Here is a 23,917-nt window from a genome sequence, read left to right as displayed (position 1 = left end):
GTCTCCTTTTTTGCTTTGTAATTCTTGGATGAAATGTTCAAGTGAAAAATAGATTTAGTGAAAGTTCAGGCATCAACATGCAATGTGGAAAAAAAAAAAGCAACACGGGAAGAGAACATAAGTATTTTAGACATGAATAGAGTACATTAACAAAAATTTTCATACATCTAAAAAAGATAATCCCTACAAAAACCTCAAGCAAATTCTACTGAAAGTAGGTATAAACTTTTGCTGCATTATCAGTTCAGGCTAACAGATGAAACACAAGGCCAAGGCAAAAAAGTACAACTCAAACAGCATTTAACTGCTGAGGACTAAGCTGTGCAGGATAGATAAGCTTCAGTTAAGGCAATAGGAATCTTTCACTGACTTCAGCTTCAGGACCTAAGCTGTAAGGTGAATTCACCTTAAATGAATGTGAATACTGTTAACAGTTGACAGACACTGCTTCCTGTGCTGAATTGTACATGATGGGCTTCACGCAATAAGCCTGGCTGCTTGGGGGAGGCAGCTGGACACTGCCTTAGCTAGAGATTTGGAGAAGGTACCAAAAATACTGAGATTAGTTTATGTTAACACTTTCAAAATGCAAATGTTCTCAGATTGTGAACTCTTATGACATTCTCTGTGGACAGAAGGGTAACTATCAGCTCTTTCTTTGACCCAGATGTTGCCAAGCCACAAGGCAACATTGCTTGGTTGAACTTCAGAAAACTGAAACGAAATGGTGCCTTTGTCTTAGCTGGACATGACAGCATGTAGAACAAATGTTATTTGAATCTTGTGAAAAGGATTAAGAACTGATGGTGGTGGTACAACTTAAAATGTCTCCTGCTCTGTGTGGTTGCTGTGGGAAACCAAGTGGAAGTACCATAGAAACCTGCAGAACATTATGTAAGAGAATTCCTCACTCCCTGCCACCATATCTGGGTGTTGTTGGGAGGAAAGGACTCTAGAGGAGACGGGGAAAAGATCACAACATCTTGGTGGCCAGCAAAGGCTGTGGGAGCCACACAAAATTATTAGCAAGAGAGTGGTTTTATCCATTGTTGAGGGAAAGAGAGCGAGAGAGCAGAGTGGAAAAAGTATTAATCAAAGGGATCTGCATAACTTCCACTCTAGACTAAATCCTGAAAATAAACTTGAACAGGAAAGCCTCCAGGTGATGGCAGAGTGGCTTAGCAGCAAACTTGTCAATATGTTTTCTCAAGTCAGGCCAGAGGGTGGCAAGGAATTTTATCAGCATCAAGAGATGATTTCATAAATGGGACAAGACAGATATTTTCTGAGAGTAGCGTACTCTACTGTTCTGTAAAGAAGTTAGCAGGTCTTTTATAACAATTCTCCTGTTTTCCTCTTGCTCAGTCTTAAAAACAGTTAACATCATGTAATGTCTTCTATTCTATAGAAGTTGTCCAAGCACCTGTAGAACATCAGTAGGCACGTGCAGACAAAAAGGAAACAGAAACTGCTAAAAAGTACTACATTTACATGGCATCATCTCTAGTGCCAATATTTTTAACTTAACAAAAGAAAAAAAAAAGAATGCTTCCATATACATGACTTTCAGATAGAAGATCAGATTTACCAAGCTATTCACAGTATATTATCCATAAGATAAGTGGAAGAATTACCTCTACTTACAGCCACAGTACGAACCACCAGGATCTCTCAGTTTTAAATCAATCAGTCAGAAATGATTGATTTCTGACCTTCTAAGTGTCTAGCAGTTTGACTGCTCATCTCTGCTCATAGCTGTTATCTACGCCATTGTGAGAAGAGGCATGCTCAGACATCATCAGTAGTTTTGGAACTGAATTACTGTGTCTTGCCTGTGCCATCAACAATAAGTACAACTGTACAAGCAATATTTTCCCTTGGAGAAACAGGCCATATAATGAGATTTGACCTCAGTTTGAATGAGACACTGGCATGGCCATGACAGGCTTATCTGCATCATAAGCAAAATGATTTGTATCTTGAGCAATAAACTACAGAGCTTTCTTTCTCCAGGTCAGGATATTTCATGTGGCCTATTTCATGTTCACTTCTCACTTGAAATGATCTTAATCCCATGAGCAACCATTAGCAATGCACAATCATGGTATGTAGTCCATGTGAATGGGGAACAATAAATGACAAGAGCAACAGTAATTCAGTAACTTGTGATGCCAGCTGAAGTTGGCTTGCAGTGTTCCAATAGCTAAGTTTTCAGATGATTTCTGATCCTTTTAAATAGTGTACTGGAGACTGGGGTTTGGGTAGTCTTTTTTTTTCCTTTGTTTTCACTAATTACTGTAAAGGATATGGAATATCCTCAGCTCAACATAGCCAAAAAATCCTTACTATTCAGACTGCTTTTAAACTGGGAGAAAACTGTCAACTGGCTGTCAGATTTTTATTATGTTGGCATTTTCCACCTGTTGAACCCTTGTAATCAGAAAGACAAGCATGTCTTCCACAACAAAGTATATATGTGCAAACAGGCATATAGTCAGCTGGATTATCTGCGGGAGAAATGATTTCTGTGAACTGAATGAAATCATGCAAGAGATACAAACTTAACCTGAACAAATACCAATTGACAAAACCAGCAAACCAGAACATTAGAGCTGATCAGCTGCCTTGGGATTCCTGTTGCTGATGTCTTACCAGTAAACACACCATTTACCTGTGCTGTTAGAAGGTGTCCAGAAGGTGATAAATGGACTGTTGCAGAATCAACAAGCTGCCCTGTTTGGCTGGCTGCAGAGAGACTCAGAAGAGTGGTGGATAAAATAGACTGAAGTAAGGATAGGAGCTTGCAGTGACACAGAGAGGAGGCAGTCAAGCATGGGGTGGAGCGGAGGAAGTTATCCTTCTCAAGTCTTTGTTGCGGTTTACCACCTTCAGGACGATGTTTGCTCTCATAGCACTACCATAAAGCTACTTGTGGAGACCTGTCAGCCAGAAAAAAGGAGTGCTGTCCTCTTGGACTTCAGCAGAAAAGGGAGATCCACGCTCCTTACAATCATTACTTTTACCGCCCCCTCAAAAAATACTAACTTATTTTTATAAATGAGGAGAGTCGTTCCCTCCACCCTATGATGTGATTGCTTATTGATGAAAAGAAATTAGCACTGCTACTTGTAGCAAACAAACGTGAACAAGGGCTATCAGGAGCACTGTGATTATTATCTCCAGCCATCAGACACTCACAGACTATGGGCTGAGAGGCTGGGTTAAGGGCTTTGCCATCATTAGGCCACGGGGGAGGCCACAGCTTTGAAACCCTGTGGGGATATGAGAAGTGACACTGTGGTGGGAACAGTGGCCCTAGAAGAGTGATTGCCACTGTTGAGGAGGTCCCAGGTAGACATGTCAGGCAATATCGAATTGGACCCAAACATTAGACTCTCAGGCCCTCATTTAATTCCTTGTTTATTAGAAACATGGTAGTTACAGCTAACTTTTCCTTCTCCCTTCCTCCTCCTTCCCTCCTTCTCAAAATAAAGAGTTGTGCTAATTTTCTTGAGCACAAGGTGGCAGGATTAAGCTTCACTTTGAAGCCAGTAAGTGCTGAACAGTGCTTGAAACAGGTAAGGTAAAAACGCTTCCATTATTCAGGAATGCAAAATCAGCTGTGATCAAGTAGCTAGATAAATCTGCAAATATAGGTGTAACACTGGCTAGGACACTCAGAGAGTGCCTCGTGTTTGGAGGAAATTCGGAAAAGAGCTGTGTGGAAGCCGATTTTTGTCATTGAGGGAGAAGACGTGGGATCTCAGGGAAGAGAGGCAAGTACATTTCAGAATAGTTATTAGCCCAGCAGATGTTGGAGATTTGAGTTCATATGCTTGCTCTGGGTCATGGTGCAGCCGTGTCTTTCTGACCACATTTCTAGCTTGAATGCAAGAAAAATCTTCATGGGGAAAGTTTCATGGGAATCAGGATATTTCTCTGGAAAACAAAAGGTTTCTGATAAAATCAGAAGTTCCCATGAACTGTCCAAGCTCTCCCTCTTGTAACAGCTAAAAATCCCCAAACTGTAAGCAAAATGTAAGTTTATTTCTACTCAGCTTTGGTGTTGGTGTGTAAGACTTGTGTCTCTGTATGCAATCCTTTGGACAGGATAGGATACCTTAGTACACACACAAATCATGTGGCCCTTAACTTTCCCCAGACTCTGTGGTACAATTTCTTATTCCCCCACCTAAATAATGGTAGTCTTACAGGGATTCTTTGAGTTTTCGATTCCTGCTTCTTTTCCAGAAATCCACGTTTGCACCTTTTCAGATATTTACTATGATTTGTATGCTATGATACAAAGGTACTTTATGTATGGTGTATGAGTAAAAGTTTCAGAGTGATCCAATTCAATTTCAGGATAGTAATTTCAAGAAAACACTTTGAATATTTCAGCATCTTCAGGTTTTGCTTCTAATATATTCAGATGAATGTGCTCTCATAACTTTATCAATGGCAGTAAAAAAATGGGCAAAGAAATGTGTATTGCAAGGGAACAGAATCTCTGGGAGGTCATTGATTTGCTTTTGCCTGCAAGGCAAATCTGAATCTACTTCACCTGCATTGGAGAGATGCTCACCTCACCTGCTCAGAGAAAGCACTATTGTTCAAGATTCCAGTCTTCTCCAAAGTGATCTGTTTGCCGTGCTTAACTGTCCTTTCCATACAAAAGTTTTAGTAATGTTGAACATGAATCTTCCTTGCTGTAAATCAAGTGCATTACTTCTTGTCCTATCCCATACAGAAGGAAAAAATTTATTACCTGCCCCTTTGCATACCCTTTTACATATTTCAGGAGTGTTACTGCACTTCCCTTCAGTCTTTCACGCACTGAAGACAGACAGTTCTTTCAATCTTGACTCAGAGTTCATATTTTCTAGCCCTCTGATCACACTCTATGGCTTTGTCATATTTTCAAGTCTTTGTTCTAGTTTTACCACCTTCAGGATGATGTTTGCTCTCACAGCATTGCCAGAAAGGTACTTGTCTCAAGTGGTTTAGTTGTGGGTCTTCTTTAAGTAATGGTTCATAGGAAGTAATTGAGCGGTTCCTTCCTACTTTCTTTAATCTGTGAGAAAAAGCATAGAAGAATGGTGTTACCTTTATAAATAAAACTTTTTTATGCAGAAATAAAGTCACAGTTTATCACTGCAATTTTTTGTACAGCTATTCTTTTGTATATCTGGAATTAAAAGACTCAAAGCATCTAGCTGTGCTTATTGAAAGAGCTGCTGTTTCCTGCAGTAGGCCAGCAATGGTATTTCTTGGTGGAGCGTTCCCTAGCTTTCATTCTGGCAACTTTGGTGGCCCTGGCGTACTTCACTTTCAGTTTGTTATCCTCCCACATTCTCCCCCCATCTATTTTGATAAAATACTAATTTTAGGGAGGAAATATATTTTTAACAGAATTTGGTATTTTACCAACATGTTTTCACACCCAGTCATTTTTGGCATTGTCACGCGGAAGTCCATGTGGGTAAGTCCCAACCCTTCTAAGAAATGATTACTATACAACTCAGCAATACTCTTGTGAGAAATATCTCTGAGTTGCAGAAAATACAAACTGACGTTTACCACAACAGCTGATGATACCCCTTTCCAGTGTGTGCTCTAGCCTTATTTAACACTCAGCTGCAGCCTTAGGAGTTCAAGGTCTTATCTACAAAACTTTAAACACTACTGAATTATCTAATTAGCCAGTTTGATCCAACCGCACGGTTTTATCTGAAACTTCTTTGACAACATCTCAGTTTCCCAGAATCACAGAAAATAGAGACATAAGATGTCTGTGAAGAAATAAATTCTGGTATGTGCCCATATATGATTAGACAACTGTGAGCATATTGTCATAAAATCACTAGCAGTATGGTATTTATTGCCTTAACGAGCTGATGCCTTTGTGTTTGTCTAAGAGAGAGATGGGTAATTAAGCATATTTTTCAAAGTTATAAGCAGACTTGGCTGGAGAACAGTAATGCAGGTTTTGCAGCAACTTCCAGGGTTTCAAAATTTTAATTCTGTCCTGCATTAGAGACCTTTCTCAAGGGTTTTTGAAAATGGAATCATATTGCAGTTTATGCTATTAATTCTTCTGCTTCTCTTTTTCTCTTAAGCACTTTCCTCCAAATCCTTTAAAAATCCCAAACTGTTTTGCCTCTAGAAAATTGTTCCATGAAATTTTTATCTTACTTGCTATCCTTCTATAAATATTTCTGTTTAGAGAAATATTTTATTTTAAAGCTGTTAGTGCCCTTTTTTCCAATTTTGTATTACTTGTAGACAAAATGCCTTGTACTTGAATGATATTTTTTATGGTCCTTCCATGTTTTTATGCTGCATCATGTGGCTTTGTTATTCCTTGGGACTCTCTTGATCTTCCTTGTGTTTTATTTAGAAAGGACAAAGTGCTGAACTTGGTAAGGAGGAGATACATCCTGAGTAGAAGAATTGTATCTATGTAACAATTTTACTTAAATTTCAAATAAATTTGGTTTAAATATGATAGCACGATTGACAATATTTTCAATTATGTCTCTGTACCTCAACTTCACTCATTGCCTTATAGGGAGGTATAAATCAGTGTTTCAGCTAGGTATGACTATGACTTTCTTAGTAGGATGCACTTTGAAAGCAAAACCCGCCCTGCCTGTGACTATGCCAGGCCTATGAATGCACACAGTAAGAGCTGGATTTTTCTGTAGCTTGAGCAAATGCAAAAAGAACGGAGTGTGTTTTCAATTAATAAGTGCCAGGTGAAATTGATTCCTGAGCACTTTCTAATAGTGTACTGACTACTTGTTATGTACCTTTGTAACAAAAATTCTGCAACCTTTCTTTCTTCAATTCACCCTGATTTACTCATTTCAAAATAATCGGCTCAGGTAATTTGATGAGAAAGGACCGTCACCATCTTTGGACATAATGGTACTGAGGTAAGTAAACAGCCTGCCAACACCGAGCAAGGACTGCCTGTCATTTACCAGGACAGAGGGAACACAGTGTCAGAAACGGCGAGGGATGGACATCATTGTTAAGCCCCATTTCCCAGATCAGCCGCCCTTTGCACCTGCGAATATGTGATACACATACATAAGTCAGACTTGCCTCAACCTCGATGCACGGAAACGGTAACTCCTTGCCCGCCTCCCCGCCCCCCCCCCCCCCAAGAAAAAAAAAAGCGGGCACTGCACTGGTCCATAGGGCGGTCGGGGGTTAATTAACCCCCCACGCTAACTGCAGCCCCTCCGTCCGTGCCCCCCCGCAGGAACCGGCGCAGGGTCGCCCCGCGGGGCGCGGTGCACGGCGGCGGCGGGACGCGCGGTGGCGCCTGCGGAGCGCCCAGCGGCGGGCACTGCGGCTCGCTCCGCGCACCGGCACCGCTGCGGAAAACCCGCACCCCGGGGGTGGGAGTGCGGGGGGGTGGGGGACGCAAAGTGTCCCCGGCCGCGGAGCCGTTAAGGGAAGGACGAGGCGTTTTGGGGAAAGAACACAGCGGTTTAGGGCCGCTCATCCGTCTCCTCCCGGGGCTCTTACAGCATCCCCGTTTACTACCCGATGGCGAGATCCCGCCCCGGCGGGAATGCCCGGCGCCCCTCAGCAAGGGGTCCCCGTCCGCCCGGCGGGGCGGACAGCCGGCGCCGGCGGCGGGGCCCTCCCCGTCCCGCGGGGTGCGCCCGCGTGTGCGCGTGTGGTGTCCGTGTGTGTGTGTGCCTGTGCGTGTATGTGTGCGTATGCATCTGAAGGCTCAGGCGCCTACTGCCTGCTGGTATCTCCGCTTCGGCACCCTCCCTTCCCTTCCCTCCCCCTCCCCCTCCCCCTCCCCCCTCCTCCCTCCCTTGCTGGCGCTTTTTTTTTTTTTTTCCCCTGTGTGAGTGTGGATTTCAGGCTCATTTTGTGGAGTTTCTGCCCCTCTTTGCGTCAGCCCCACGTCACTTTGCCGGCAGCTCCCCGGCTTGGGCTGGAGCAGGAGCCGGGGCTGCTTTATTATCAGCTGGAGGGAGGAGGAGACGGTGCGTAAAGCGGCGAGCGCGGCGCCCAGAGCCCCGCCGCCGCGGGCTGCACCTCCCTCCGTCCCCGCCCGCCCTCCGTCCCTCCCTCCGTCCGGCGGGCAACAGCCGCCCGAGCCCCCGCAGGTAGGAGCGCAGCCTCCGCCACCTGCCCCCGCCGCTCCGCGCGTTTTGCAGCATCATCGGGAGCCGCCGCGGGGGCAGGCGGCGCCGCTGTCCGCCCGGCCGCCCGCCCGCCCGCGGGGCCAGGGGCAGGTGCCGCGCCGCGCCGCTCCGGCGGCCCCGCTCGCCCCTCTCCGCCGCCGCCGCCGCCTCAGCGCCCGGCCCCGGCTCCTGCCGCCCCGCGGAGCCCCCGAGGCGGGCAGCGCGGCGGGGCGGCTGCCGCTGAGGCTGCGGCGCGCCCATGTGAGCCCCGGCCGCGGGGTGCCCGCCCGCGGCGCGGAAGGCTGCGCACCCTCCGGGCGTGCGCCCCGGCAGCGGCGGCGGCGGCGGCGGCGGCAGCAGGAGGAGGCCGTCGGGGCAGCGCTGGAGTGAGGGCGGGCGGCATGGTGTCCTGGCGGCGGAGGCCGGGGCCCGGCCTGGCGCGGCTGTGGGGCTTGTGCTGCCTGGTGCTGGGCTGCTGGCGGGGCGCGCTGGGCTGCCCCGCGTCCTGCCGCTGCAGCTCCTGGCGGATCTGGTGCGCGGAGCCGGCGCCGGGCATCGCCTCCTTCCCCGTGCCGCAGCGGAGCGCCGAGGGCGACAATGTCACCGAGATGTGAGTACGGCCCGGGCCCGGCCCGGCCCCGGCCCGGGCGCGGGGGCGGTGGGACGGAGCGGCCGAGGGACGCCGCGGGAGGGGGCGGCGGGCGGCGGGGAATTTACCCGCGCCGAAGGGCACTTGCTCCCGCGGGCAGAGGCGGCGGCTGGAAGCCGAAAAGCCCGCTGTGATTTAATTCGGACGCGACTCCCCAGACATACCGCTGCGAGCCCGTTTAGATGATGAATCCTAATTGCCCGCGATGCGGTGTCCGGGGAGCGGGGCGGGCGGAGCGGCGGGAAGTCGGCGCGGGGGTCGCCGCCGGCCGCGGCGGGACCGCGGGGCAGCCGGGGAGCGGGACGGCGCGCTGGGCTGCCGGCCCCGGCCCCTGCCCCGGGGCGCGCACCGCCCGGACCTCACCCCTGCGGCGGCAGCGGGTCTGGAAGGACGGGGTGGGGGTGGTGGGGACTATTCTATTTATTCTTTTACTTTCGCTCCCTCAGTTTATTCCTGCGAACCGAGAGTTTTGGTGGATGGCTTCTCCCCCTCCCCCAGATCTCTCCTATACTCTTTTTCTATTAAAACAAAACAAAACAAAACAAAAAGAAGGGGATGCGGCAGATTCTGGTGGAAGGAACAGCAAACTATCTTCCTTGCCCTGGCCATAGGCATGTGAGCCTGCTTTGCCCTTCTCAGTAAGGTGACTGGGAGGAGAAAATACTAAGTCTGCAGAGGCATGAGCATTGTGCTGTCTCTCAGTGCTGGAGTGCTAGAGGATTAGGAAACCATCGTTAATAGTGAGGAAGGTGCAAAAAGTTTTTTTTTCCCTCTCTCTTACTCATGTGTTGCTTCCATCCTCGTTTGCCTGCAAAACGATACTGGGTGAGAGAGTTCTGTAGCTTTTCATGTTCAATCCTGCATGGTTTCACAGCTCTGTACTCTGTGGTGTCCACATACGTTGCCTGACAAAAGCTGCAAAGGCTCTTGCTGAGCAAAACAATTTTGGATAATGGCCTTGTAGATGATAGATCTGGGGAGAAAAACCTTCTCAGGCTGTTTTGTCCATCTCTGTATTTCCCAGTCCTTGTTGTTTCTGGATTGTTTTCCATGGCATTTAATGTAAAAGATACCAGAATATTTTCCTCAAAATCTGTACAGATTTCTCACTATTTGCATTCTCCATCCTTCTTCTCTTTTTTGGTTTCCTTCAGAAACAATGTAAAAATACCATGAAATACTGTGTGATTTTAGATTAAATTCTAGCCTTTGGGCTACCTTTCTGCAGTTTGCTGAAGTCAATTTGCTGCATTTCCCTGCATGTGTTTGGGGAAAAAGCTGGAGACACTCATTTCTACTACTCATATATGGCCTGCATTTGGTAGATTTTTAGGACCTATGGTAAAGAAAGACTCTTTCTGAGTTGTTACAGCAGTTATTGTTTCAGATGTTTGCTTAATATTCTGTGGATTGCTTCATTAAAAAAAAAATTGCTTTGAGCTGTGCATCTCTGCTCATTTTCATAGGCTTTGCTAGCCTTATTACCTGGTACTTTCAATTTGGAGGTAACGGAGCAATATCCCCCTGGAATTTAAACTGTTTAAAAGGCCAGAGGAGAAAACACATATATAAGTATGTATTCCAGCCATGATCAACGTAAAATGTATCTAGTAATTTTGTATTGATGCTTTTGGTTTTCATTTCCCTGTGGTTTTTGAGCATCACTGTCTTTACAGTTCTTTTCAGTTTTTACTGTATCATTCTGTGACATTGCACGTTGTGTTTGGTGATCTAAAAATAATTTTGAGTCATGGATTTCTCAGGAGATGCTGTTGCACGTATTTAAGATGGTCTTTTCATATGTACTTTTAACATAAAACACAGAGGCCCTTTAATTATAGGCATAAATTAAAAATTGGACTGCAGTAGCTGTCACCTTATTTCATCGTGGGAGCTCAGTAAACACTAACTATGTAGGGAAGCGGTTCTAATATGGTAGATACAGATTGTGGAAACATTTTTTAACACCACACGTCTTGCTGTATTCTAGCTAAGAAACGGGTTTAAGAGGCTGGAGCATTGAGTTTTACTTGGGAAGCTTCAGGCCTGATTTTTCTTCTATGTGCTCTATAGATACAAGAGCACAATTCCATTGGTCTCTGGTGGAATTACGCTTGGTGTAAATAAGAGTGAGAAGAGCATAAGACAATTAATTTCTAGTAATTTATTCCCATGTATTTCCTGAGTGTCTGTTGAAACCAATCCTTCATTTGCTGCTTAAGTCCCGCTCTTGACGGGAGTGGATCCCGCAGTCCTAGGCAAAGCACCCACAGGCGCCCGGGGAACGTGGGCTGGGTCAAGATCCTCACCTGGCCCCATGCACTGGGAGTGGCGGGATAACTGCATGGTTAGGGTGACCATGCGATGAAACCCATGGTGGTGCCAGGGGTTGGCTGTGGGCCAGGTGGATGGGACCGAGCAGGCAGGATGTGAGTGGGCAGCGAGGGCTTCCCCTTGGCTCTGAGAGATGGGAGAGAAAGCTGGGGTGGTGCTGGAAGGAATAAGAGAGCTGCAGTCCCACACGTCAGGTGGCCTCCATCACTTGATACCCAGGTACTTCAGCTCTGTTTTGGCCCGTAGGTAAATTGCAGTTTAGAGCTTAATAAACACTTTCCACCTGGTCCAGCTATTTCATGCTTCCTGGTGGGATCCCCCATCCAAATCTACTAAGCAGTAGAAAGACACCCAGAGCACTTCTGCATCAGCCCTGTGAGGGGCACATGCTGAGACTTGGTGTGGGAGGGCATAAGAGTATTTATGCCTGGTGCTTTTCTTAGTCGTCTTCCTCACTCTTTCCCTTCCTAGTTGTTTTTGCATAGTTTTCTATTAAGGTGGATAAAAGATAGATTTTGAAAAGTCTCTAACAAGATTTTAGATTTCTCCAGTTGGCTACGGTGCTGATGTGGGCTGCTCTTTACGCGGAAAGCATGTGCCAGTGCTAAAATTGCTTGTCATAGCAGAGCTTAATCATAATAATTGTTTGGTAGTTTTGATATTATTAGAGATAAATTGAGCTCCAGAGTGAGATCCTGCATTAAAATCATGATATCAGTCATTGAAACTCACATTAAGAGCCAAGGACCAAGAGTGGTGAGAGCAAAATGAGTATCTAAGTGTTGTTAAATACAGGCATTGTAGGCACAATAGCAAATAAGTGGCGAGATCACTCAAGCAAAAATATTAATAGGATAGTAAATGAGTAATTTTTAAAGTGTTCAGGAGGTCTTGTAAAAGGACTGGTCTAATAGTTTCTCATTAACTGAAATGTATTGTTAGTATATCTCAGTATATATGACTCTTCAAAGACTTTGATTTCAAAGTGTCTTCTTGCAGTGCAAGTATATTCCTGGCCTAGTTTCACAGTTCTGGTATCAAGTCATTAATAAGTTGACTTGTGATTATTCAGGTGAATGAGGTTTGAAATTAATTAGTGTATTTCAGGAAGAACTGCTTGCCAACAAAATAGTAGGTGATTTTTAAGCTCTTGCCTATTAAAGGAGAGGTGATTGTGTATTGCTTACATTTCAAAACCACAGAATAAATTTCTAATGCAGTTATATAAAGCACTCTAGAATTGTTAATAAATAAGACAGGATAAGTAATTTATAGAGTAAATTATTTAACAAGTCATGTGAACTTGTGCTAAAAAAAAAGGCATGTTTAAATTCATATGAAGCTCAGAGCTGTTGGTATTTTGGGTCTCTTTCATTTTAGATTTCTAGGCTTTTGTAGATTTAATATAATATAAAACTGTCTACAAGGCTTCTCGACCCCCAGCCCCTTCCTCCTCAAAACAACTTTCGGCAGTGCAGCATTGCATGGCTTGGCTGGATTGAAAAGTTATTTCTGGTGACTTGGAATTTTATAATAAAACACGAGGCATCAGGCTACAAATTATTAAAGGGGTTTTGGACAGTCGTGATACAATAGCTGCTTTTAGGAATTTGTCCTTTTTTTTTTTTTTTAAATCTTCCTTGAAAGATCTGGGTAATTGGTTAAGGTGAGGTGAAAGTAAGCATTACGAAAATCAGTGTTGTGATTTCTAGGCTCTAAAAATACTCCAAATATCACAAAGCATTGGGTTTTGTATATACTGGCATTCTTTTTTTGCTCCCAGGAAACCTTTTGGATGGCTTGTTTTAGTCCTTGTCCTTCTGGTTGGTGAGGACTGATGGGGCTCCTTGGGGTCTCCACTGGGACTGTCTCCGGCAGGCTGAGATGAAACAGCTCATGCTGGAGGAGGGCAGCATCCTTCAGGAGGCACTCAGCATTGGTTTGGCTGGCAGAACACTGCCTCTCCCTCTATGTCTTTGGTCACTCAAGAGTTTTGAGAGAGGTTTGGAATTTATGTACTAAAATGAAAGCTATTTGTATGAATTCAAGGATTTGGTCTTGAATATGTTATTTTCAAGAAACTTCCGCTTTTTTCCATACTAATGAGAAAACAGAGGGCCCGGCAGTCCAGCCTGCGATATCTTTAGGATGGCATTTTCCAGATTTCTCAAGTTCTATTTTTTCTTTATTATTTTTATGCTGACAGTGTAAGGGAGAAAGTAGCTTAGCAAGATTCTAGATCCCAAATGATTGTAAAGCAAAAACTTTTACATAACTAAACAAGGGTCTTATTTCTCCATTTTGGATTTCATTTTAAAGTAAGACTGACCCCCCTCAACACTCCCGTTTTTTTTGGATTGCAGTTCTCTCTCTCCCGCATTTGTCATCTGTAACTGCATGGAAGTCTAATAATATGTCAGTGAAGGTGGACATAGAAATATCCTTGCCCGAGCTGGATAAGCGTAGCAGGTAATGAGGAGTAATAAAAGATGAAAAATGGAGCAGAGGATTCTAAAACTGTCTCAATGCTGTACTGATGTTAAATGTATATTTAGCTTGTTACATCTGAAAAACGTCTCTTTGAAAACTGTCCTTTAAAAAGTGAAGCACTGATTGTATAAATTCATTAATTTAATGGATTTCAAATGGAGAAATAAGTTCATAGAGGTTTGAAAGCCTGTACTGCCTGGGATGTGAATGTGCTCTGTTACTGGATGCTGTTTGTGTTTGCTAAGATCTCTTCATCCAGATGTATGTAGACACATAGCTGCTATTAACATTAAATACATTCAGGATACACAGTAATTCCTGTTCAATTGTGAGTGTATATTTTCAGAAACTGTAAAAAGCAAACCAAACAACTCCCCCTCCTGAAATACACATATGGAGATCCTGTTTCTTACATAGCTACTATTAACCATAACATTGCACAATCATAATGGACTTACAGGAAAGGAGCCATGCCATGTCTGTGAATATGCATTTTTTTTTATTTTCCTGGAAGAAAATGACCTGCATTGAGTGTTGATCATTGACAGAAGTTATAGCTGAAACTCAAATATATTTAATACTAATTCAGCTATTCCTGTTTCTGGCTTGTGTTGTCATCAGTAGGATACATTCTTGAAGATCAGATTTCAGGTCAATATTCTTTCCTTCTTAGGCAAGGCCTGAAGAAATGAGATTTTTTTTCAGAAGTAAGAGAAAGTAGAACAAGGCATGCCAAAGGCCCAAGGCATTTTCAGAGGCACTTTAGGAGACCGTAATCTCCGAATGGTACGACTTGAACCAGCCTTTTGCTAAGCCTGCTGGTCCTGATCCAGCAAGGTACTTAGAAGCCTTTTATTTCAGCGGAAAGCTGAGGCTGAGATTCTGGCCTTGTTAAAGTCGGTGACAAAACTGGATGGAATTAGTGTTTCACCAGGGTAGAGTAGTTTGGAGGACATATGCGAAGGATGAAAAGAACTTTGATTCAAGTGTCTTCCTGTCTAAGTTTGGAAGAGAAGAGGCCTGTGGCTCCATTATTTGATGTGTTTTTGACTTGCGGCTTTTCTTGCATCTCAAGCATTTTCCTACTGTGTGAAGACTAAGTATGTTGAGGCAAGAGGAAGCTGAGATTGAGTATTTTAGAGGGGTCTTTTACAAAGTTTTAGATAATTCTGTATTGAAATGAACCTGTAGCAGCTCCAGTCACTACAGAAGCTTGTGCTGGATCCATAGAGGACATATGGTTCACTGTATACAGTTATCTGATGTATAAATAGGGGCAGTACATTAATCAAAGTTAGTCCATTGCTGAAACAGAAAAGCAGTGAAATGGCAACACTTCTGAGCTCCTTATGGAAGAGTCTGTTGATAGAACTGCAGTTGGGGCTGGCCAAGTTACCCATTTTTCCTCTTGGTTTGACAGTTAACCCAAAAGAAATCTTCCAGTTTTAGAATTAAATGAAATTATTTTTACCTTTTTTATTTCCTAACCATACATGTAAAAATAATTAAGGCTGTATTCAGCAGATATCTTGCAAAGCATGGATGTCCCACATTGCACAATCAGATGCGGTATTCCATATGAATAGGGTATAAGACGTGACTTTTCCCATTCTTTTGCAACAACTGTCTGATTTTCTGAATGCCAGACGGCACAGCGAGCATATGCAGATAAATCAAGTGCACATACTGGGCATGTCAGGCTTACTGGGCATGGACTGGGACACATTTCACAGCATGTGCTGCGGGTGTCATGCGCTGGACTTGCTAAGCATGTCTGGGACTGTCCCAGGCCTCAGCATTTAAATCTGGCAACTCCCTACGAACTGTGTAGTGAAGGCACTTAACTCAGCTGGCTACTCTCCTGCCAGCAATGGGGAGCTTGCTTCTTCCAGGAAGTGATTCAGGAGGCTAAATTAGGTTCCTGCTGCAAATTAGCCGATGGAGGCGTCCCCTTCTCTCTCCACTGAGTATAAGAAAACCTTGGGGACTTTGTTCACTGGGGTGAGTGGAAAAAGCAAGACCTTCCTTTTAGTGAGTGGGGTCACACTGTGGAGTAAGATGTTTTTGTGATCCCAGGTGAACCATTTTGGCAGCCATGTGGGGAACTGCTCTGCTTGAAGCAGAGCATGGGTCTGAACCAAGGTCTTGCATGTCAGCATCTTAACTACTGTCCTGTATGGCGTACAGATGTGGGCTTGCCTCAGTTCTTCCTGTCTGAGTTGCCTTACTTGGCATGGAGCATTTAAATGTGCTTTTGGGTCAGAGAGCAGGAGACTCTGTTTTGCTAAGCAACTGTGACGCTTATTTGTGTAGTGAGACAGCCGAGTCCTGCTCCTGCTCCACTGAGTGTTCAATTACAGCAAAAATTAGAACATCATAAACAGGTAAGGTTGAGACTGCCCTCTCTCAGGTTGCTTTATAGTATGGTGTCTTCTGAGAGACTGGGATCACATTCCCCTATGGAGAGGAAGGAATTGAACCTGGTACCCCTGGATTCTATGGGAGCATTATTTCCAGCATTTCTTCCAAATCTGTGGTCTTCTACTTCACACATACATGTCTTTTTTTTTTTTCCCTTAAGCAGGTGAATCTATTTGGTGAATATGGGTCTAGTTTAGGAGGGTGAAATTGCCCCGCCCCAATAGTCTATTTCATATTTGTCTCCTACTCCCCCCTCCAGTCTTGCCTCTTCCTAATTTTTAGAACAGGTTTTGGAACACATTATGCATACCATGATCCTTACCTGGTAAACACATACACTGTACTCTCCTGCTGGGAGCAGTTCTGTTGACTTCATGAGACTGACTATGTAGTGTACGTAAGGATGTGCTGAAGTATTTTACAGTTTAGAGTGGTAGCACTATAAGTAACTTTTGAAGATTGTGTATTGCACACATTTATACATACACACAACATTTTAAACTTTTCATGTAAGATTCAAATAGACTTACAAATATTTGGAGTTGGCACAAATCCATGTGACATCAAGGCACCTAAATAGAAAAAGTATTAATGCTGGATACTACTTCTGCGCTAGACATCACTGCAGATCCCAGACCATATTTGTGTGCAGTGACTCTCTTGTTGCCTGGAGCCTTTGTCATTTGGGGGACATAGACCTAGGTGGCACAGCTGCAGAAACAGATAGATTCCACTTGTCCTGGAGGTGGGCGTGGGGGGAAGAAAGACTGTCGATCTTCCCTGCCCTGAACGTTTCTCCCTACCCTCCTTGTCATTCCTGTCTGCTCAGACACAGGGCAGTTACTCCTTCTGTTTGCTTGGTCTGGTTGTATGCATAGTTTTCACCTGCTGTGGAGGACTTCTGCATATTCTTACAGCTTTTAATGAACAGTTTAACTTGAAGCAGTTTTGCTCTTCACAGTGGGTATCTGAAATGAAAGGTTTGGGAGGTGAGAGTCCTAACAGTTGGAGGTATCATCAAAATGTCTGCTCAATCTCGTATAATTGCAGGGGAACACTTCACCTTCACCCACACGCACCCTGGGGCGGGGGGAATGCTGCAAAGGTGTGTAAGTCGGAGGAGTGCTGAAAGGCGTGTGCAGCGGTGTGGCGTGGTCATGAGAACCGTAAGGAGAAACAGGCTGGCGGATGAGAGAAATAGTACTCTTATGCATATGCGGTGGCAGGGACAAAAGCTGTAAAGGTTAATGAAGAATGCTTTGAAAGTAGTAGTGGGTAAGGAGAAGGCAGCTTTGCAGAAATAGTGAAAAAGTTTGAAGACTACTGTAGCAAAAGGTGTCACCTTGTGAAAGAGGTACATGCATGGTGAGAGTTTAGTTTGAAGGGAAAATGGTAGAGAAGGTGATCTAAGACTTGAAATGATGTTAAAATGGAAAATAAATGCTTACAAAAGAGTATATTTTCCTAAAGTATAACAATAAAGACATCCGTGGGTGGGTTTTTAAGTAAAGTTGATCTCACTCTAGAAGAGGCAATACGTTTATGTCAGGCAGCAGAACAAACAGAAACACCAAGAGAAACCTGAAAGACAGACACAGGATGCTTGTCTGCGTGTACCATTGCAAAAATCAAACAGGCCAAGTACAGGAATGTCGAAAGTTATGGAAACAGTAGCAGCAATGTGGCAGTCAGCATGAGTATTAGAAATACTCTGGATACTGACAAATGTGCAGATACTGTAATAAACACATCATCATGCTAATATATGCAGTGGAAGTAAGAAACTACTTATATTAAGTGAAGAACAGGATTCCTCAAGTGAAGAGAAAGTGCTTTTTTTAGGAATGCTAATGGAAGAAGCTATAAATTCAGAAGATTGGCCAATTAAAATGAGGAGGAATAGACTATATAGGACAGAGAACAGAATGGAAATAAATGTGATAAAAGAAAGTGAAATAGGGAACTGTGAAGAGCACATAAATGTGGAAGAGTGAAAAGTGCCTCTGAAAGACTTTAGCAAAAAAGCAATTTTAATGCTGTTGAAATGCTCCCTGAAAAATGCATTGGTTAAATATAAATGGTAAGATTGGTGTTGACATACAGAAGGAGGCAGCCTGTTCTGGGCCTAGAAGAGTGAGATAAACATTAAGAGAGTCAACATCATGGAAGGTCAAAAACACAACCCATAACCCTTTTGGAATGCTTTGGTACCATAATGTGAAGATGTATTTATATATGTCTTCTATTAAAAGATAAAATACGTCTTGGAGAAGACACAGATCGGTAGTCAGGGCTATACAAGACGTTTCACAGGTCTTGGGAAAGAGGCTAGGAAATCAATTGTGAACCATGGCAGCAGATGGTATCATTTGAAGAATGGAAAAAACATCTACCAATTGGGTTCTTTATGTAATAATTGCAGAGAAAAAGTGTAGAGATTATGACCATATGTAGACTCTCAAGACTTAAATAAAAACAGAAGAAGGAAAATTTTTGCTGGCTTATGGAAAGGGGAATATTGTTTGAGATGTTAGGAGTCAAATCATTCAGCAAATTTAATGCATTAACAGCATATAGATGGATTTTCCTGGATGGATGGCTTCAAGTTTTGCAGTTTCATTCTATCGTTTGGAAGTACTACCTTCTGATCTGTATTTGGCACAAGGTCTATTGCATGCAGTGAATGAGACAGTGGACAGTGTAGCAGGTACAGACCTCTGTCTTGATGAACCAGTGAATACCAGAGCAGATTGAACAGAGTATTTGACATTCCAACAGCCAGTAATTTTAGACTGAATAAAGGCAGGTATCAATGACAAACACTGGTAATAATATATTTGGGGGGAAGACTGGCCTTGGAGGGAATTTCAGAGGGAATTTCTTATGTTGAATCAAAGAGTCAGGGAATACTGAGCATGTCAAAACCTGGCGATAGGAAAAAAGACTTAAAATGTTGTGAAGCATACTGATTTATGTTAACAAGTGCCTATCTAACTCTGAAGGATGTGCAGCTCACTTAAGACATCCCTTCCACAAAGTCACTGCCTGATCATGTGCACCTGGAAAGAAGAGAATTCAAAGGTTTTGACGTCAGCCAAGATTCTTTAATGTTTTGATTTACTGAGGGACATAAAAAGATGCATATAAAGGATGGTTAGGAGCAGTCTTACTGTGCTGTTATGGAACTACTGTTTTGCCATTCTCATTTGCATCAAGGCCAGTGATGGCTACAGAAGTGGTGTATGCAATTGCTGAAAAAGAGAGTGGTTGTGTTACTAGTCTTTGAAGAGTCACCGCACTAGGTGGTTCTGTAGGAGAAAGAAATGTCACATATATTTGTCTGTATTTATTAATTCCTTTGAGATGCTCTTTCTTCCTTGCAAGCCAAATAATAATAATAAAAAATGTTAGTCTTATGTCTGCTTTGTCGAGAACTAATGAAAAGCCACATTCACTACTGTCCTTTTGTATGTTATTTAATGTGTGATTTTTAGTGTATATATTATAAAGGGACTGTACAGGAGTGTAAGCCTCTTCCTAACAGTCTGCAGAGATGATTTCGTACACAGTGGATGAAACGTGTTTTGTAGATAAGTATAAGGTCAGTGATTAAGACATATCTTTTTGAATAAATAGGTTATTGTCTGGCCAGCTGATACTTCTTTCTGACTGTATCAAGGAATATCAACATCTCCAAAGTATCTTTGCTAAGGAAAAGCTAGACTCTAGCTGTCAATTGTCCTCTGGAGAAATGTCAAAAATTGATGTCTTGGTGAAATATCAAATGTATGAACTTTATGGAGCTCAAGGGGGAGGACAGGTCTCTGAATGGAGAAAATAGTTAAATAAGCTTTGCATGCATTTTGGGGAAAGTAATTCTGAACTTGGAGCTCGTCAAGGCATGAATCCTAAATCTGGAAAGCTGCATGAAATGTCTTGAGAGTTTGCTTGATTTGGTAGTCTGCTATCTGAAAAGAACAGAACAAACACCTTGAAGCCAAACCAGAAACGTAAGTAAGCCCAAGGGTGCATTACGTTTCATTTTCCCTGCCTCTAAATATAGTAACTGTTTCCTTAAACTCTGCATTGCAGACATATTCATTTATTTTTACTTTTGCCTTCATGTTTGCATACTGTAAAGAGGGTACTAAGGTTGGCTGGCAAACCGTGGGCTTTCCATTTCTCAGGGAGTTGCAGTCATAAGCAAGAGTATGGATCTGCTCCTGCAGTGCCAAAACAAGATTGGGATCTCCACTGAATTCCCACTTTCTCCTGCTTCAAGCTGGTGGGTTGGCACTAATTGTTCAGGGTGATGGCTTTGGAGAAGCAATTCCCAATGGCAACTGTGTACTACTAATTGGATACTATTACTTAGATAATAATAGTATATTGGCATGAAGCAGAATGTCTGACCCCACCCTCTCCTGGCAGTTGATGCAGCCACACATCGAGAACAGGGAATTCTTGAAGGTAACTGTGATCTGTGACCTTGGCCATGAGATGCTAAGTTCCAGATCGCCCTGAACAGCGTGTTATCTGAATGTGGGATATGTATAGTGAAGGATTTGCTCAAAAAACAGGCATGCCTGTGGCTGTAAAGAAGGATCCCAGAGTTTATTATGTTAGCTCCAGAGCTGCTGTAGTGGCATGTGGAGAGCTACCTCCTATAGTGTTCTGTGACTCATGGTTAAATACTCTAAATGGGAGGGAAAAAAACCCTAAAGGATGAACTTAAGGAGCCAGTGATAGTGGCAATCAGTTTTCCACTCTTTGTGAAATACAGAGTGATTCACAGTTTAAAAAAAAATGCCACCACAGCACTTCCTCAGAATTTGTCAGGAGACACCAGACAGCCAAGCAGTCGAGCACCAGTTTGTAAAATTGCTGAATGCCAGGTAAGTCCACAGCGGACTATCGTGACACACTGCCTCTTTGCTGAGTTACGGCATGCTCATACTACTCTTTCATAGTAGAAGTTCTGTTTCTAGAGGTTGGCCTCATGAAGTCTAGCACTGATGGTATCAGACAGACAGTAAAATAGAATAAAATAATTGGAGTAAGGCTGTATATCTGTAGAGAACTTGTCACTTGTAGGTGTCTAGATTATGTTCATTGCTTGCTGTTAGAGTTACCTTCCTAGGGTGAGCTTGGTCCTATGTACAAAGGTTTCTTGGTTGAGCAGAGATTGTACCATTGGTCCCTACATCTGTCTAAACCTGGCATTCCTGATATGCAACATTGTGTAGCTCTATGTTTCATTTTCAAACTATGTGAGTTTATGCCCCTCGAGCATTATTTTAAATTTGGTTTCAGGGGGGCTGCAAATGAAACCCATTTGAATCTGCCAAGTTTCATCAAGTGTTGTGTCAAGCTTACAAATTCTGCATGAATTTGATGCATAACATAAATCAGCCCAGGTGTGTCGAAAATGCCCCTAAGTTTTAGCATACCTTTTGATGAACTTGGTCTAACATTTGAGTTTGTAAGAAAATACAGCACTAGGGAACTTTGCAGTGTTTAATTGTTGATGTTACCATACAGCTCTCACAGTAGTATAGACCCTAGTTGTAGGGACATATGTGACCTGTCATTAAATGGTACTTTGTCTACTGATAGTTCAATGTCTGGAGTGTGCTGCCTTTTTCCCTAAGGATTTAGTGAAAAAATAACTCTGAGTATAAAGTTTTCCTGAAGTTCAGAAACACTTCACCAGGGAATGTTTATTAATTTTAAAAACTTTTTTCCCAGCTGTATGAACCAGAGCTAGACATATAATTGATTTATTTTTTGGAATGTTAAGAAAATATGTTTCCCATAAAGGGAGTTTTCTGGCAACAGAAATATTTCTGGAGCTGTATTACAGTGTTATTTGATTGCATCTATGTTGTTAAGACTAGTGTGCACTAGTTTTCCAGCATGTCCTTATAGCTCCAGATGGTGTAGTATACCTTGAAATACATTAATCCAGAGGAAATAGAGTAAATCAAACAGGAAGACATACTTCTGCTAACCAGTTTTTTTCAGGTTAAGGAAAAGATTTGAAAGAGTGAAATACTTTTTTGAGCTAATGAAGCACAAAATAATCTGGACTGCTTTAAAGAGCAGAACCTGCTTCTCTTCATGCTCTTGCAGTTCAGAGGTTGCTTTACGGACATTATACAGACTGTATCCATAGTCTTTCACATGTGTAATAAACAGAAGTGAAGATCACCCTCTTAAAGGAGAACTTATTTGGAGGAGATAACTCTTTTACGATAGGATTTTAAAATATCATTTCCAGAATGTTGCAGAAGTGGTGAAGTACAAGTGTGTGACAGTACTCAATAGCAACTGAAGTGTGCTGAGGTGAATGTGTTATTGTAGGTTGCAATGTGCAGTCAGTAGGTGTGTGATTCTGAATGCCTTTATTAGAATTAATCAGTAGTTTACAAAGGGGAGATGAAATTAAAGGTCTGAAAACAAATACTGTTTACTGATGACTCATTGAAGGGGAGGCAGAATGCTATAGTATCATCAAGCAAATAGTATTGTAGGCAGCTGAGGGTTTGGTTTAGAGGCAGCAGTTGGTGTTTGTGAGCTGATACTTGTGATCCGACTGGGTACTATCCAGCCAGGTTTTGGTGGCACTACGCTTTGCTGTGGTGTGCAGCGGGAGCTTCCAAGCTCCTCACGTGACTTCAGCCAGCTGTGAGTCAGGATGTTTTTCTTCTGTGCTACAATAAATACGTTCAGTTAAAGAATAGGGTGGATATTCTTAAGGGCAGGCAGGCAAATTACATTTCTCAGCGTCACCCACTGCAAGTCAGAGCTTTTAGAGTATTAATGTTTGATGATAAGTAACATCAAGGTAGAGTATTTGTGAAGAAGTTAAAAATAGCCTTCAGTTAGGGAGAGGTTTTATTTCAAAACTCCCTCTAAATGAAACAGAAGAACAACTTCCCCTTGCAGTGTACAGCTACATCATCATTACTCCTTTCTTTCGCACTGCTATGAAATAGCTACAAAGGCTTAACTTAAAGCAGACTTGTTAAGCAAGTAAGGAAGCATAAGAGGACGTGACATGCTTCTGGTAAATTACATCTGTCCACTCTTCAAGGATTTCAGACTGTGTGAAATGTGCTTTACTGTCATGTTCTGTACTGAGAGTTTTTTTTTACAAATGTATTGCAGAGCCGTTATTGCTTTGACTTAGTCGCACTTAGCCAGAATTTCTTCTGGGTCCCTACTCAAAATATGGTTATGGAAAATCAGTGGTTTCTTTCGGTTCTTTCAGTTAGGAATTGGAATCATAAATCATTCACCATAAAGAAACTAGTACTAGCTCAGGGTAAAGTATGCCTCCCTTGCTTTTCTTTTAAGGGATGCAATAAGAGATGGAAAGAAATGATAAGAAATTCATGCTGCTTCTTCTTCCCAAATATCATCCTTTTGGTTTGTTCCCTAATGGACCAACACTGATCTTTTTATATAGATTGTGTGCTCATACTCAGATCTTCGTCTGATGTAAATTGTGGTAGCTTCATTGACTTCAGCAGAGCTGAGCTGTTTTACGACTGGCTGAGGCTTAGCACAGGATGTAATACAGGAGTGTATATCTGTGCAACACTCTAAGTTATGTCAAGTTCTGGAGCTTCTCGTAGTGGGACATTCTGGTTAAATGTTTTTATGATTAAAATTGCAATGTCAGATTTGGATGAGTGATAAGTGTATTTAAGTGATGGATCTGCATTCTGGCAGTGTTTGTCAGAGAGTTTTTTGATGGCTTAATCTTCAGCTAGTACAACTGGTCACTTAGTTTCTTTTATTTTACTCTTCTGAGTCTCTTCTCCCTCTGTTTCTCTGTCCATTTTCTTCAATTTCTGCTCTT

General features: G+C 42.9%; 1 protein-coding gene across 1 annotated transcript in view; it reads left to right on the top strand.

Moving 5' to 3' along the window:
• The first annotated feature begins 8,411 nt into the window (after positions 1-8,411).
• NTRK2 (neurotrophic receptor tyrosine kinase 2) overlaps positions 8,412-23,917 on the top strand; it is a 210,527-nt gene continuing 195,021 nt past the window's right edge. Inside the window, exon 1 of the mRNA XM_052776586.1 lies at positions 8,412-8,766. Within this exon, the coding sequence (XP_052632546.1) occupies positions 8,558-8,766 (209 nt within the window). The 5' untranslated portion in view covers positions 8,412-8,557. The remainder of the gene's footprint in view (positions 8,767-23,917) is intronic.

This window comes from Harpia harpyja, chromosome Z, assembly GCF_026419915.1.
Source record: "Harpia harpyja isolate bHarHar1 chromosome Z, bHarHar1 primary haplotype, whole genome shotgun sequence".
Lineage (NCBI taxonomy): Eukaryota > Metazoa > Chordata > Aves > Accipitriformes > Accipitridae > Harpia > Harpia harpyja.
This window is presented reverse-complemented; position numbering and strand designations above follow the sequence as displayed.